The sequence below is a fragment of the Phalaenopsis equestris genome, unplaced genomic scaffold, assembly GCF_001263595.1.
Source record: "Phalaenopsis equestris unplaced genomic scaffold, ASM126359v1 Scaffold000750, whole genome shotgun sequence".
In the NCBI taxonomy this organism is placed as follows: domain Eukaryota; kingdom Viridiplantae; phylum Streptophyta; class Magnoliopsida; order Asparagales; family Orchidaceae; genus Phalaenopsis; species Phalaenopsis equestris.
Window position 1 is genome coordinate 474,882 of NW_018165190.1, and position 15,641 is coordinate 490,522.

At 33.4% G+C, this 15,641-nt stretch overlaps 1 protein-coding gene across 2 annotated transcripts in view; it reads left to right on the forward strand.

Annotated features, from left to right (window-relative positions):
• The window catches only part of LOC110030675 (ubiquitin-conjugating enzyme E2 10), a 44,485-nt gene extending 29,852 nt beyond the window's left edge, over positions 1–14,633 (forward strand). Inside the window, exon 5 of one of the 2 annotated variants that reach the window (XM_020733513.1) lies at positions 14,146–14,631. In XM_020733513.1, the coding sequence (XP_020589172.1) occupies positions 14,146–14,289 (144 nt within the window). In that variant the 3' untranslated portion in view covers positions 14,290–14,631. Of the gene's footprint in view, positions 1–14,145 lie in introns of both variants that reach the window. The other variant, XM_020733514.1, reaches the window with a different exon arrangement.
• Positions 14,634–15,641: the final 1,008 nt, after the last annotated feature.

Genomic DNA, 15,641 nt, shown 5'->3' on the forward strand with positions numbered 1-15,641 from the left:
AGACGATCAATTAACTGGTCAATCATAAAATTCTTATAATGATAAACCTTAACAAATTACAATTGAAAACATTGAAGGCCAATTTCAAGATAATAATTCAGAATTAGAATTATTTAAACAACATAACTTAAAAGACAATAAAGTCTTAATTTCATATCAAATTTGGCAGACGGGTCGATACTACTATCCTCGATCTACTCCTGTAGATGTTCTATATGAAGAAGATGACAATAAATATCAGAATAATTATATTACATGAAATATATATGAATGAGATGTTGATGGTATGACCTATTGTTAAATATAAATTGTATTACAGCGAATGATGATTCATGCCTCTGCTCGGGTCATATGAATCGAGCACATCAAACTATAACAAGTTAACTTGTGGGTTTACTTATGCCTCTGCTGGTCGGAACCATAATAATCGAGCACATCAAACTATAACCCAGTTAACTTTTGGTTTTACTGGGCTTGTAAAAGGCTTGTGAGACAATTATTTAATTCAAGAACAAAGAGATGAGTTTTTAACTTCTATAATAATAGAAAATCCTAACAAAAAAAACACTGATGTTATTCATAAATTAATCATTAATATTTTATAACATTTTACAAGAATATTTTATTTAGTGATTTGAAATCAAAGATATATTAGTATTTGTAAATTTTAATTGTTTAATTACACCAATAAAATCTTTGGTGACATTAGTTTCTATAGTTTTTTCAAAAGCATTTACTCAAAATTTGGGTTTCTATTATCTAAATCTAATACTGTGCAATTAGTTGGAGAATTAAATAGATTCTACTATTTCTCTAGAATTAATCTTTCATTTTTTTATTAACATGTCAAATTATGTTCTAATTTTATTGTTATTTAATTTCTAAACCATGTTAAAAATGAAAGAAAATCTTTCCTTCATTGAATCTATTTTCATTTTCTTCAATATATATATATATATAAATTTTTTTAAAAGGAAATCAATATTTGGCAAAGGCCTAAATATCGATTTCCCATGCATTTTTTAGCCCAATTATAAGAGCCCACGACTTGTGTCTAAAATTCTAGAGTCCCTGCGCCACGGTGGGATCACACTCTTGACCTGAGGGGACTTAAGCCACCCCGCCACCAAAAGGCCAAAGCTTGCGACACACACACACACACACACACACACACACACACATATATATATGAATATGAGTCACTCTGCTAGGGTTTCGCCCGACAACGAAACCCTGGTTTGATTCCTGACTCGACGACAAGGTTTCCTGCACTCGACGACGACGACGAATCTTCGTCCTCTCTCGCGCCAAACGACGAAGGGCTTCGGTGTCTGCTTCTGCGGTTTCATCGTCTCCTCCTTCGCGCCTTCCAACTAGCCTTCGAGCTTATGCGGTTCTTTTTTGCTCGGATCGAGCTGTGGTTTCTGCCGAGTTGTGACTTCGTGCTGTCTTCTATCTTCTGCGTATTTCATCTACGGTTCCTGCGTAGCTCTTCAGCTTGTCTTTTTTGCCTTTGCTCGACTTGCAGGGCTTTACTTCTCTGTGATGAAGCTTTCTTCTTCTTTAGTTGAACATGACAAAACCTCCTTCTTTGACCACGTGGTGGGTAATTCTCAGGGGGAGATGGCGATTGTCTTCCTTTTAAGTTATAAGGAGCATCGTGATGGTACATGTGACTGTTCTTTTATTAACAATGCAAACAGAAAAAGTGGGAATGCAACATTTTTTTTCTCCGTGTCAGAAATTTCATCATTGATTGACAAATTCAAAATTGCTCTTATTGGGAAATTTCAGTGGGAACACCATCTATGAAAATTATCAGGAAAAGTTTTGATACCCTCAAATTAACAGGAAAGTGAAAAGTTGGGCTCATTGATGAGAGACATGTATTGTTTCAGTTAACCGTGCCTGAGGACTACACTCAGATTTTTTCCAGAAAATATCTTAACATCGCTGGTAAACCTATGATACTACTCAAGTGGTCTCCTGATTTCGACTCAAATCATGAGACTCCCACTGTACCGGTATGGTTTAGTTTACATGATCTCAAGCTGCATTTTTTTAACTATCAGGTTCTTTATTCTATTGGAACCATCCTTGGGGATTCTTTGAAGCTAGATCTACCTACTTTCAATCTAACCAGACCCTCAGTGACCAAAATACTTGTGGAAATGGATATTACTTTACCTGATGTTACTGAAGTCTGACTGGGCACAACCCATAATGGTTATTGGCAACAAATCGTCATGGAGCACAGACCCCCATATTGTACGCACTGTAAGATGTTTGGTCATGTCCTTGATAAATGCTACAAGTTTCATCCAAATTTGAAATCTAATGTTCAAGTGAATGAGGATGGGTCTAATCTCACTGCTCTGGACATTTTAGTTCCTCCTGGAGAGGATACTACTAGACAGAAGGTGTCTGTTGACCTTGAGGACCCCCCATGACACTGCTGTTACTGTTACTGCGAGTGATGTGATGCTGACACCTTCAAACCCCATAAAAATAATACTGATGGACTATTACCTACAAATGATAGCGTTCAGACTGATAATTAGGAGAACCTCGTAGTTCCACTTCTTCAGGAAGTATCCGGTGTAGAGGCAACTCATACTTCACATATAGTATAACCTATTGTTGGTACTACTGCTATATCTCTACCACCCTATCAGATTGATTCTTCGGATAATGAATGACAGGTCTATTCCAGGAGGAAGAAGAAGAATTGAGACCGACTCCAGCTCGGGCACATATTGGATGATACATTGGTTACTACTGGCAATGACGATCATCTTACCAGCTTATTAACTTGCTCCTTCCCTAAAACTAGAGGCAGTGACAAGACCAAATTGGGTCGCTCTCTAGCCACCTGATAATGTATTTCGACACTGTTAGACTTTTTATTTAAGTAACTAATGTATTTTTCTTTTTTTTCTAAATATATATATATATGATAAATTATATATATGTATGTATGTATGGATGCATGCATGCATGCATACATACATACATACATACAGAATTCTTAGTCGTCACACTTATTCAAATACTTTCCCCACTTAGGAAATGTTGTCCTCAAATTTTTTTTCTGAGTGATCAAAGTGGTAACGATAATTGTCTTTTATCTTCACTTATATCTTCAATGCAGTCTCTCGTTCAATTAATCACTTTTTCCTCTATTTTATTTGTTTCAAAGTTAGACTGCAGTTTAATTTCCATTAATAAGCTTACTCAATGATTTGGAATATATAATTAAATTTCTTGCAAATTCTTATGAACTTCAGATTGTAGATTTGGGGAAGGTGATTGACAGTGCTGAAATACATCAATGTTTATACCTGCTCGAGGAAAGTCTCTCTCTAAACACTAGTCATGCTTTCATTTTTTCTCAAATTTCTGAGTGTGTTGAGTCTATGTATGTCAAAAAATAGACCATGCTATGACAATGTCTCCCGGGCTATCCTAATTTCAATTATGTTGTCACGTTGTATCCCCATTTGTTTCTTAATAATAAACCTAATTCTTATCAATTTGAAAATTTTCAACTTGCTAAACACACTAGAAATATATATCCTATGAGCCAGTACAAACTCTCACTTTTTTTCCATTACCACAGTGATATTTGAGGGCATTCAAAAGTGAAAACCACAAGTGGGGCTAGATGGTTTGTTTTATGTATTGACGATCACAATAAAAATATTTGGATATTCCTGATGAAGGAGAAATCTAAAACAACCAAAATATTTTAAACGTTCAAGGACATGATTCAAACACAATTCCAATGCAAAATTCAGATCTACAAAACTAATAATGCAAAAGAATATCTCAAATCTATCCCCAGGTCCATCTTTCAAAAAATGAAATCATACATAAGGTTTATGTATTGATATCCCACAACAAAATGAGACAGTTGAGAGAAAGAACAAATATTTCCTTGAGGCAGCCCGTTAATCATGATTTTCTGTTAAATTCAAAAATATTTTTGTTGGGAAATAGTTCTTACTGCAACGTATCTTATCAACTGAATGGCTAGCCTGGTACTTAACTTCAAAATACTTAATATTTTGATAGTTTTCTATTTTCATGTCAAAACTTCCTCTTCTACTATACCACTTAAAAATTTTGGGTGTATATCATTTATTCACATCCATTCTCAAATCGCATAACTTGACCCTAAATCTATCAATTTTTTTTTTGGGTATGCCTCCATCAACAAGAGATGTAAGTGTTGCTATCATATTACTAGGAAATACTACAACTCCATGACTATCACATTTTTTTTGAAAATCAATCCAAATCTGATGTTCAAGGAAATTAGGATGTACTTGATGACACTTACACGACCTCGCAACAAACCCACTTATTTTCTGCCTACCCCTTCTATCCTTGTCAAGGATGTTTAACTAACCCAGCTTGAAGTCCATAACAAAGAGCTTCGTATGTACACTCTCACGACCCAACCCGGGGCTTGAAATTTACCAAGACGAGTGCAAACAGTAGTGAGCAATAATTTTTTTCTTATTTATTTTCTATAACTAACTATTAACAAATGATAGAGCCACTAATTAAATTAAATTAAAACATTATAATTAAAGTTACTTCATTGCAGGTTATCCACGTCTTCTATCAACATTGTCTCTTCTATTGCTTATCTTTTAATAAATTAATCACACCTGAAAAATTAGTTTAAAACAACTATGAGCTAATCAAAGTTAGTATCTTATCATTCTCATACTAAGGATCATATTCTTAAAATAACATTTGCTATTTTAAGAATATGATGTTACTCAATAAAATTAACTATATTATATATATTATTCTATTTCTGTCATAAGACTACTGTCTAAAAATTATGTCAATTAAGATACTTCAAAATCAATATGTTTTTTCATTTACATGCACTACCTTATTGTTTTCCTGCTAGTAACATAAATGGGTAACTCTATCATAATCAGTCATGTACACACAAACAATCAATATAAAATATCATTTATATGCTCATCACATTCAATTCAATATGTTATATATATAACAATTCCCAAAACTATAAACTTACAACATTACTAACAATGTGACCAAAAAGAAAAGAATATATCAATCAAAATAAAACTTGTAAAAGTATTATTAACTATTAATGCAAAATAATTGAGATGAACCAAGACATTACCACAGATTAAAAGTATGAGTACTTACATCGATAACAATTAATTTGTTATTTGATTTGTTTTGATGTCTATGATGCACATGCACTTCTAACTAAAGAGTTGTGCAGTGTTAGACACTTCTCGGATACCTAATCTCTCCCAACACGCGCCGGACATATTTCAAACATGTCCTTGATGTGTCCAATTTAAATATTATTAAAATAAAAAATGACACGCTTGTCTTAAATTAATAAGTTAATAACTTAATTTTTTTAGACATCTATGTTATTATTTTTATAAAACAATTTAAAAAAAATTAAGTTATTAATTTATTATCTTTAATATTTTTAATAACTTGATAGTGCGCAAATTCTTAAATCCATTCACGAGCTTTTGAAAATCGAGAATGGAGTAAATTACTTGAAGAAGAGATTCAAGCACTAAAACATAATAACACATGGATTCTTACTAAATTCCCTCAGGATAAAAGACCAGTTAGATGTAAATAGGTGTTCAACATCAAATACTAAGTTAATGGGGGTATTGAGAGATTTAAACCCAGACTTGTTTGCAAAGGGTTTCACTCAAGCCTATAAGATTGACTATCAGGAAAACTTCGTACTAGTTATCAAATTGAACACTATCAAAGTTCTTTCAGTGGCACGCGATTAACAAGAAATGAAGACTGCATCAATTTAGCATAAAAAATGTCTTCTTGAATGGGATTTTGAAGAAGTGTACATGCATATATTACAATGACTTGATCATGATCTTAACAACCGCCTAATATGCAAACTCAGACAGTTTTTCTATGGGTTTAAGCAATCATCAACAACGTGGCCTGAAAGGTTTGCTAAAAACCATGAGACCTAATTGATATTCTCAAAGTTAGGCTGATCGCACACTGTTCATAAAACACACTCAGAGATGTAATGTAAATGATATGATTCTTACTGCTGAGGATAAAATAAATATTCTTAAACTTAAATAAGTGCTTATCTCTGAGTTTGAAATCAGGGACCGAGGAACCATAAGATATTTTCTAGGAATGGAGGTAGCAAGGTCCAAGAAATTCATGCATTATTCGATCCCGAAGGAAATATATCATAGATCTACTAAAGGATAGCGATGATTGAGTGCAAACCTGCTGATACTTCAGTGGAAACCAACAAAAAGTCTAACAGAGAAGAAGAAAGTATATATGTGAACAAGGGAAGATACCAATGATTGGTAGGATAACTCTGCTATATGTTACATACTAGGCCAGCCAGATATTATATACTTTTTCAGTATTCTAAGCAAATATTTGAATATCCCAAATAAAGAGCATTTGAAGATGGTGTATAGGATTATGAGGTTTGTCAAGGCGATTCCTGGTTTGAAAATTAGAAACAGAGAGGTAAAAGTCTACAATAATGCAAGTTGGGCTGGGGAACTCACTGATAAAAGATTCACCACAGGTTACTGCTACTATGTTTGGGAAAATTTGGTTACATAGAGAATAAGAAGCAAATTGTTGTTTCTAGAAGTTGTGCAGAATTCGAGTATAGGACACTCGCTTTGGGAATTTGTGAAGGGATCTGGATTCAAAAATTATTAAAGAAATTGGGGTTTACTTCCAATAAACCTATACATATGTTTTGTGACAATCAAACAATTATCAAGATTTCCAATCATCATGTGCATCATGATATAACCAAGTATATTGAAGTTGATAGACACTTTATCTCTGAAAAGATTAACGAGAGAATTATACAGCTAAGCTACATCCCGACACACAAATAAGTTGTTGATTTCTTCACTAAAGCTCTTCCTTTGAAGCATCTTCTCAGAGTTCATTAACTAGCTTGGTCTCTACAACATCATTAGGGGAGTATGGAATTTTAGGAAGTTGGGACCCGCGACAACCTACAAGAATTCTAGAGGATTGAATTGGAAGACAACTTAAAAACTCTTTGATTTGTTTTTTATTCTCTTTCCATTTATATATATTTTTTATATTTCAAGATTATCTCCTTTCTGTATTTAGATTAGATATATTAGGTAAGTTTGTAATTAGGAGATAACATTGCCCTATATATGCACCTTATGTGTGAATGATGAAAGAAAGTATTATTCTCCCAAGGTTTGTTTTTCAACAATTATAGTCTTAGGCTTTTCGACGTACTTACCATGAAGTTAGACAATTTTATCAATTTATAAATGTGTTAGTTGATCAATAAACAAGGCTACTGGATGGAAAAAAGATACCCAAACTTTCCCAATCTGTCAATTTTCGACTAAATAGATTTTATTACCTAGGCAATCTGGTGACGAAATCTCCTACTTCCAAGTTGGAATGATTCAGTTGGTTTCAAGTGCTCCGCTTTGACAATTTGACACACCATGTACTTATCAACAGACTTCGCCAATCTGTTTAATAAGCCTTGCCACCAAAAATTTCTTCAAACCTCACTACATTTTGTGAATCCTAGGATGTAGGGTGTAGTGAACTCCAGCAATTCCTTGATGTATATTCTATTTGACATACATAACTGACCTTCAGAGAGAATATTATTCAACTATCAATATGGAAATTTGCTTGACTACTTCTCTTGCACTCTGCATCTTCCCGACAATTATACCAGCTTCTCTTCAAGCTTCAATTAGTCTATCAATCCAATTGACCTTGACATTACTTTGCTTAGCTTTCCTTCGATTGTGTGGAGAGTAACCTTCCAACTTAGCACTTAAGCAACTACATTTGTCTTCGTAGGATTCTTCTGAGTTAGCATATATTGTAGTCCTTACATTACTGAATCCATCTTTTATGTCACATATGAAGTTTTAAAATTTGGTGGTTGGTAAAGTTCTCGACATAAAATACATTTAAGAAGCGCTTCTAAATCTTGGGAGCAAATATTACGACTGCTAACTCCATGTTGCAAGTAGAATAATTCTTCTCATGTGATTTCAGTTGTTTTGTACTGTAAAATATAACTAGTCCATGTTGTAACAGCATACACCGAAGTCCTTGTAGAAAGACATTATTTTATACTTAGAACCGTCTATTCCATTTGATAAAATAATAGGCATTGAAATGAGACGCCTCTTTAGTTACTGAGAACTCTTCTGGCTAGTGTTAGTCCAGTCAAACTTAAATGTTCCTCTTAACGTATTTGTGAAAAATCTCATATTGTAATCTAGAAATTCATGGAAGTGTCTTACTTTTATCATGCTGGTTGATCTCAGTGATAGCAGGGACTTTTTGTTGATATTCAGTGATACTTGTCATGCTAGCCATGTGGCCTATGAAAAAAATGCTTTCAATATAGAAATTGCACTAACAGAACTTGGAGAATAATTGTTGTCTTTGCACTGTATTCAGACCGAAGCTTAAATGTCATTCATGCTCAATTCAAACCTTCATGTACCCTAGAATATCATCAATGATATAACTTGGGTACTCTATTAAGTAGGTATTCATTAGGTCCGTAAGGGCAATAAAGATATTCAGTGTTATTATGTTGAACATGTAATGACTGTAACAAGTATGAAAGACCCTTTTCAGCATAACTTGCTCCTTTATCTTGAGTTTATGATAATCTATAATGTCCATCTTGTAAAACAGTGTTGATCCTGCTCGTTGATCAAATGGATTGTCAATTCATGAAAAAGGCTATTTGTGCTTGACAGTCATCTGATTTCTCTCACAGCAATTGATGCAAAGGCTATTTTTGTCCTTGGGAAAAAAATAAGGGTCATTTCCTTAATTCGTTTTGTTGCTCAATTGCCACATTTTAATAAGGCATCATGAAATTAATTCATTTTTGCTATCATTTCTATTGTGAACTGCACTCCTTGTTTATAAGGAAGACTAGTCATTTCAGTCGAGAATTCATCTAACTCCTTAAAAATGTGGCACATCATCTTATTGGACTATCTTGTTCCCTCTATTGTCAACAGGAACTAAGTATGCTTGACATACCTTTGCCATCAACTTGCTTGAAGGGCAAATAGTAAAGGTGATAGTACTTGACTTTCACCAGAGATGCTAAGACTTGCTTGATTAAGGACTTTATACCCAAAATGATTTTTGTCAGCAATCTATATGAGCAAGGTGTCCGGATAATAAATCCTTTTAAAATTCACCTCAAATTCAATGACGGGGAATACTAACAATACAAACAACCACAAGTCTTTGTATCACTAAGTGGGGCCAGCTATATGAAACCTTTTTTTTTCCATTGTGTCCTATTTGTGTTATTTTCATTTAATTAGAATACATTAAGATCATTTTTTTTACAATATGCACAAATCTTTTTAGTTTTACCTCTGCCATTCTTAACATAACTCGAATCTAAAACATCTACTCTCCTAAACAGATCATCAGTTGGTTGACGTTTGATATGACCAAACCATCTAAGATAACCCTCTCTAATATTTCTTCCACTGGAGTTATATTCGTTTTTCATTTTGTCTCTATGTGTCAAGCCACTCATCTATCTAAGCATTCTCATCTCAGCAATACTTAACTTTATTAACTTTATTTTATGCTTCTCTTTTACAGGCCAACATTCTACCATAAAATATTGCAGGTCTCACCACCATCTTATAAAATTTTTTCTTAAGTTTAAGCGGTACTTTTCTACCACATAATAGGCCTGTTGCCTTCCTCCACTTCAACCAAGCAACTTGATATCTACTAGTAACCTTCCCATGTATATCACCATCACTTTTAACAATAGCCCCAAGATATCTAAAACGTTCAAAAGTTTTAACGATTTGATCACCCATAGTTACAACTCCGCCACTAGAGCTACTACTACTAAAATTGCATTCAATTATTCAATTTTAGATCTATTCAAATGAAAGTATCTAGACTCCAATGTAGACCTCCATAATTCAAGTTTTTCTTGAACTCTTTCTTTACTCTTATCCCCAAGAAGGATATCATCACCACATCCTCTTGTAAATGTCCAGTAAGAGGATCCATAACTAAAGCGAAAAGAAATGAACTTAAAAACAGGTCCCTGGTGTAATCCAACTGAAATAAGAAAATGTTTGGTCAATCCACTTTCAGTTTGAACACAAGTAACAATTCTAGTATACGTATCTTTAAAGTCTTGAATAGAAGTCATATCAACATATTTCTTTTCTAAAAATCTTGAAAGAACTTCTCTTGGAACCTTGTCATAAGCTTTTTCTAAATCAATAAAAATCATACATAGATCTTCCTTACTCTCTCTGCACTTCTTAATCAAATCTCTCAATAACTGTTTAACTTCTATAGTAGACTTGCCCGACATAAATCAAAATTTATTATGAAAAATTTTTGTATCACATATTAATCTATGTTTAATTACTCTCTTCCACAATTTTAAAGTATGCACATTAACTTAATTGCTCTTAATTCACACACTTTAGTGCATCCCCTTTAATCTTAAAAATGGGAACCAAAATACTCTTTCTCTACTTCTTGGGCATCTTTTTAGTTTTCTTAAAACAATATTAAAGAGTTTAGTAACCCAAGAAGTTTCAAAATCTCCTAAATATTTTTACACTTCAATTGGGATATCATTAGGTCTTACTGATTTTCCATCTTTGTTTTTTCATTAATACCTCATTAACTTTCTTTTTACTAATACGACGGTAAATAGAAAAAAAATTATTATTATTAATGATATTAAGATCACTAAGATTGATTGTATTTTCATAAATTTTATTGAAAAAATTATCAAAATAGCTCACCCATTTATGTTGAATGTTTTCCTCTTAAGAAAAATACTTTTTGATTTTAATTTTTAATACACTTGAATTAAATCTTTCATTTTCTTTTCTTTTTGTTTGACTAGTTTGTACATATATTTTTCACTCTGTTTAGTAGAGGTGTAAACTAGTTGAGCTTGAGTGCGCTCAAACTTGGCTCTTGTTCGGCTCATTAAAAAAATGTTGTTATTCGTGTTCAATTCATTAATATATCCAGCTCAAAAAATTTGTTGATGTTCGACTTGTTTGCTTAGTGAGCCGAACACGAGTTGTTCGCGAATAACGAGCCATTTTGACATCCCTGATCATGTAACTATATGACGTTAAGGTAGGATTGAGATTTAAATCTTATTATTTATATTAAAATATTTAATTAAATAGAATTTAATTTATTTTTATTCTATTCTTTTAATTAATAATTTTAATTTATAAATCTTTGTAGCAATTTAGTCAACATACATACATTTCTATCTATACATGTATGTACACACACACACACACACACACATACGTATATCTATTTAGGCACGTTCCATGGCCTATTGGTAGAGTAGCCTCTTTGAAGGTCGTAAGTCCCCTTAGGTCACTAGTTTGAATTCCCCGGTGACACAGTGTTGCCTTAAGCCAGGTGGTACTCGGATTATTTGCACACTGGGTCGCCTCCAGACCTAGCGGGGGTTGAGTCCATAGAGTGGGTTGGGGACCTCACGCCCCAGCCCATTCTTAAAAAAAATGTATATAGATATCTATATACATATATGTATATATATATATATATATCTATATACATATATGTCTTTTTTTTTATAGAAAAAGAGAGGATACAAAGATTTTTAGTGAATGAGTACAAAGAGCTCACTCACAGGAATTACAAACGTATTCCCCAAAAAAATAAAAAAAAAGAAACAACACCTAATCATGGTGGGTGTAGTCGGTGGGTATACCGCTTCCCTTTCCCCTGGATGTAGGAAGGGATTCCAGTAACATACTGAGATGTGAGCTTCCACCCGAAACAATGATACAGTCATCCTGATAGTTACTGAGATCTGTCATTCCTTCCTTCTTTTTCCTAGATTTGTAAACCAGCCAATCATCTGCCAAAGGTAGTCTCGTGCGAGCAATAGGTGGATCTTCGATGGAGGTAAACTGCTGATCTGACTCAGCCTGCAACACACCTTGATCCTGACACTCCTCCATAACTTGAGTACCCTCTTCTCTCTCAATAGGTGGTTTCAAGACACTTCGGCTAACATTTGCTACAACAAAATTTGTAGAATTTGCAATCTGAGGAAAAACTGCCTCAATAACAGTAGGCATAAGCTGCTGGTCTGGTTGGTGAGTAGTAGCCTTATGAGTCAAATTCTCATTCAACATTTCTGGAAGGTTCACAGTGTTTGACATATTTTCCTCTACATAGATGATATTGTTAGGATTTGCCGATCTCAAATGTGGGTGAAGCCTGAAACATTTGACAGAGGTGTGCCCAAACAGTTTACAGTGATTGCAGTAGTAGTGTCTTTGTTCTGCTATAATTGACTGCCAATACCCATTGTGGGTAGTACCAAACCATATTTCGTCCACATCAAGGAGGGTGATATCCCTTTCAACAAATTTCAACAAGAATTCTTGCAACTGAAGGTCAGGTTAGATTGAAGATGGGTGCATCCAATTTCATAGGTCTCCCTAGTGCAGCTTGAATAGAGTAAAGGACTTGGTGGTTGAAGTAGTGCAACTTTAGGCCTGGTAGTTTAAATCAGATTGGAACTATAGGTGGTTCTTGACTAGAGTCAAATTCGGGAGACCATTTAAGCAGTTTCATACATTTTCTCTTTATTGTCATAAATTTTTTGGAAAATATTTTGGCGTAATCTTCCAATTTAGATAATTGTATCACTACATGTCTCCCATCAAAGAAGCCAACCTTCTAAAGTTCCAATAGTTTGAAATCTTCAAAAGCCTTTCAAACGATTTCCATTTTGAGATGTCCCGATTGAAATTTCCCAATGAGGGTGAATTTGAACTTGTTAACCAGGTTGACACAAACGAACAAATCTCTGTTCGTGTTAGGCTTTCTATACATCAACACAAAAATTATTCGTTATATATATATATACATACATACACGTATATCTATGTATACATGTGTCACATTCCCGACTCTTTAGTTGACATCTGCGAAGTTAGTTCTAAGTCCTCTGTGGTCGGGGATTTGAACCCTCTTGTGTGCAGAAAAGTGGAGTAGTTAGACACATGAGGTTAGTTTGAGGCTCATATCATAGCCTCTGGCCAATCTTTATAGAAAAAAGTTATATATATATATATATATATATATATAACGCGCCGAACTCGAGCTGTTCGTGAACGAGTCATTTTGAAAACCCTACTTTTTAGTATCTAATTTATTATAAAGATCACTGAAAACAAAATTCTTAGCATCACAAGTTGTTCTTTTAAACTCCCTAGAGGTCACCTTATATTTTTCTTGATTCTCTAAGCATTTACATTTAAACAAATTTTTATAGCACAATTTCTTATATTTTTTCCTTGCTTGCACTTTATTATTTCACTCGAGAATATTTTTATTTATAAAATTTTCCTTTTTATTCTCCAGTTTTATTTTTTGGCATTTGTTTACTAGTGTTTGTTACTTTATCTCACATAGAAATCAGCTTCTTCGTGAACATTTCAAATCTTGAAATCTTGAAATTTACTTTTAAAAATAATTTTATTTATTTTTTAGGTACCCTATCTAATTCTATGTCAAGGTTGTAATGTATTCTTTATTTTATAACTCATCTTAAAATGTTAACTAATAATCGATGTTGAGTGCTTAAGCATTCATTTGAAATGACCTTACACTTTTACATTCTCTACGACCCCTTTTTTTCATAAGAAAATAATCAATTTGTGTTTTATTAGATCCATTATTACAGGTAATATAGTATGCTCATTTTTTTTTTGATAAAGTATTAACAATAACGAAATTATAAGCTAATTCAAATTCTAATATGTTTCTACCTTCTTCATTAATCATTCCAAAATTATAACCGCCATGAAAATTTCTAAAATCTTCTACTAATCTACCAACATGTTCATTTAAATCTCTATCAGAAAAGCAGTGTTGGAATCAGTGTACCGGTTCAATTAAGATTGAATTCAGAAATATGTATAAAGACAGACTAACTTATTAATATACTCTCTGTTACTTCTTGTTTGCGTGTCTAACTGATTTGAACTTGAATATTGCCAGGTCCTGCTTTCAATATGTTCATTATTGACAGATCCAAACCCAGATGATCCATTGGTTCCAGAGATCGCACATATGTATAAGACGGATAAGAACAAGTATGAGACTACCGCAAGGAGCTGGACACAGAAGTATGCCATGGGTTAGCTAAATTGATTGTCAGCCGGTCTCTTATTGGATCTCAGGTACTAAGTTAAATGTATTATGTGTTAAAAGCTGGAAGTGATTGTGCTTAAGGTTGTCTATTTTACCAAATTCATAAGCGGCCTCTCCTCTATTTTGGTGGAAAACAAAACATGAAAGAAATTGCTTTTTAATAGCTTGTTTGGAAATTTGCTGTCTGATCATTTGAAAATCTGCGAGATTCGCCATTCTTATTCTGATTAGAGAAAAATGAAAGGGTTGGCATTGGGGGCGGACAAATTCCATGTATATCATAACATGATGAAACTCATATTTTATTTATATTTATATTTTTGAACATAATTCGCACAACATGCCTTGATAAAAAACTATGTTGAATTAAAGAGAAGCTATAATCTTTCTTCTTTTATAATCATGACATAATGTCCACTAATACGGTGACTCCATTAGCGTAGCGACTGCTGCGCCTCCAGATACGAACAATTTTCATTTTGCATTGTGATATTTGAAAAGTTTCATTTGTATTCCTTCTGATCTTTGAAACATAAACATGATGAACAAAATATTAGGTGCCAACCGAGTTTAATTTGCAGAAATTTTAAAAAAATATTATCATTGTGAAATCAAATCTAGGTTTGCCAAAACAGCTTGTTGGTTTTTATCATGTCTTACTTAATGACTAGCACAAGATCAACTAGTTTTTATTAGCTCATATATTTAACAAGACAAATACAAACAAGGTATTTATATATAACTCTCCCTATGATTACCTCCTCACCTTCCATCTCTAACAGCTAGCCATATACTTGTAATAGATTGTATTGAAACATGTACATAGTCGGTCTACACTGCTAAGTATATGTCTATTATTCTTGCAATGTAATGAGATGATAAAAAAATGAGATGAGACACTTCCTACAGCTCACTTTGTATTTATTTCTATCCATTTCCTTCATCTTTCTGTCCGCCCAACATATGTATGCTTGATTTTTTTTCATGATATCAAAACCAGATTGGTAATAACATGTAGTCCGCTCTCCCTTCCCTCGTGAATGATTCAATTATCTCTTTTATCAATCCTCATCCTTCCACTGGCTCTACTCATTAAAATAGGAGTCGACCATTCCCTCATCTTTGAAATTTCTGATGCCAAACCTCAAACATATAGTCAACTTTCAACTTGTACAAAACTACCCAATTTGGAGACTTCGACTTGTCAAAAGCTTCAACGCAAATGATTTGAAGGATTCCTCAATCGGTTAGTTTGCTGCTTGGCCAAACGAATCTTAATGTCCATAGTGCAGTTTTTCCAAATCTTGAATACGTGTCAACCGACTAAAATTTTGGCATTGCAC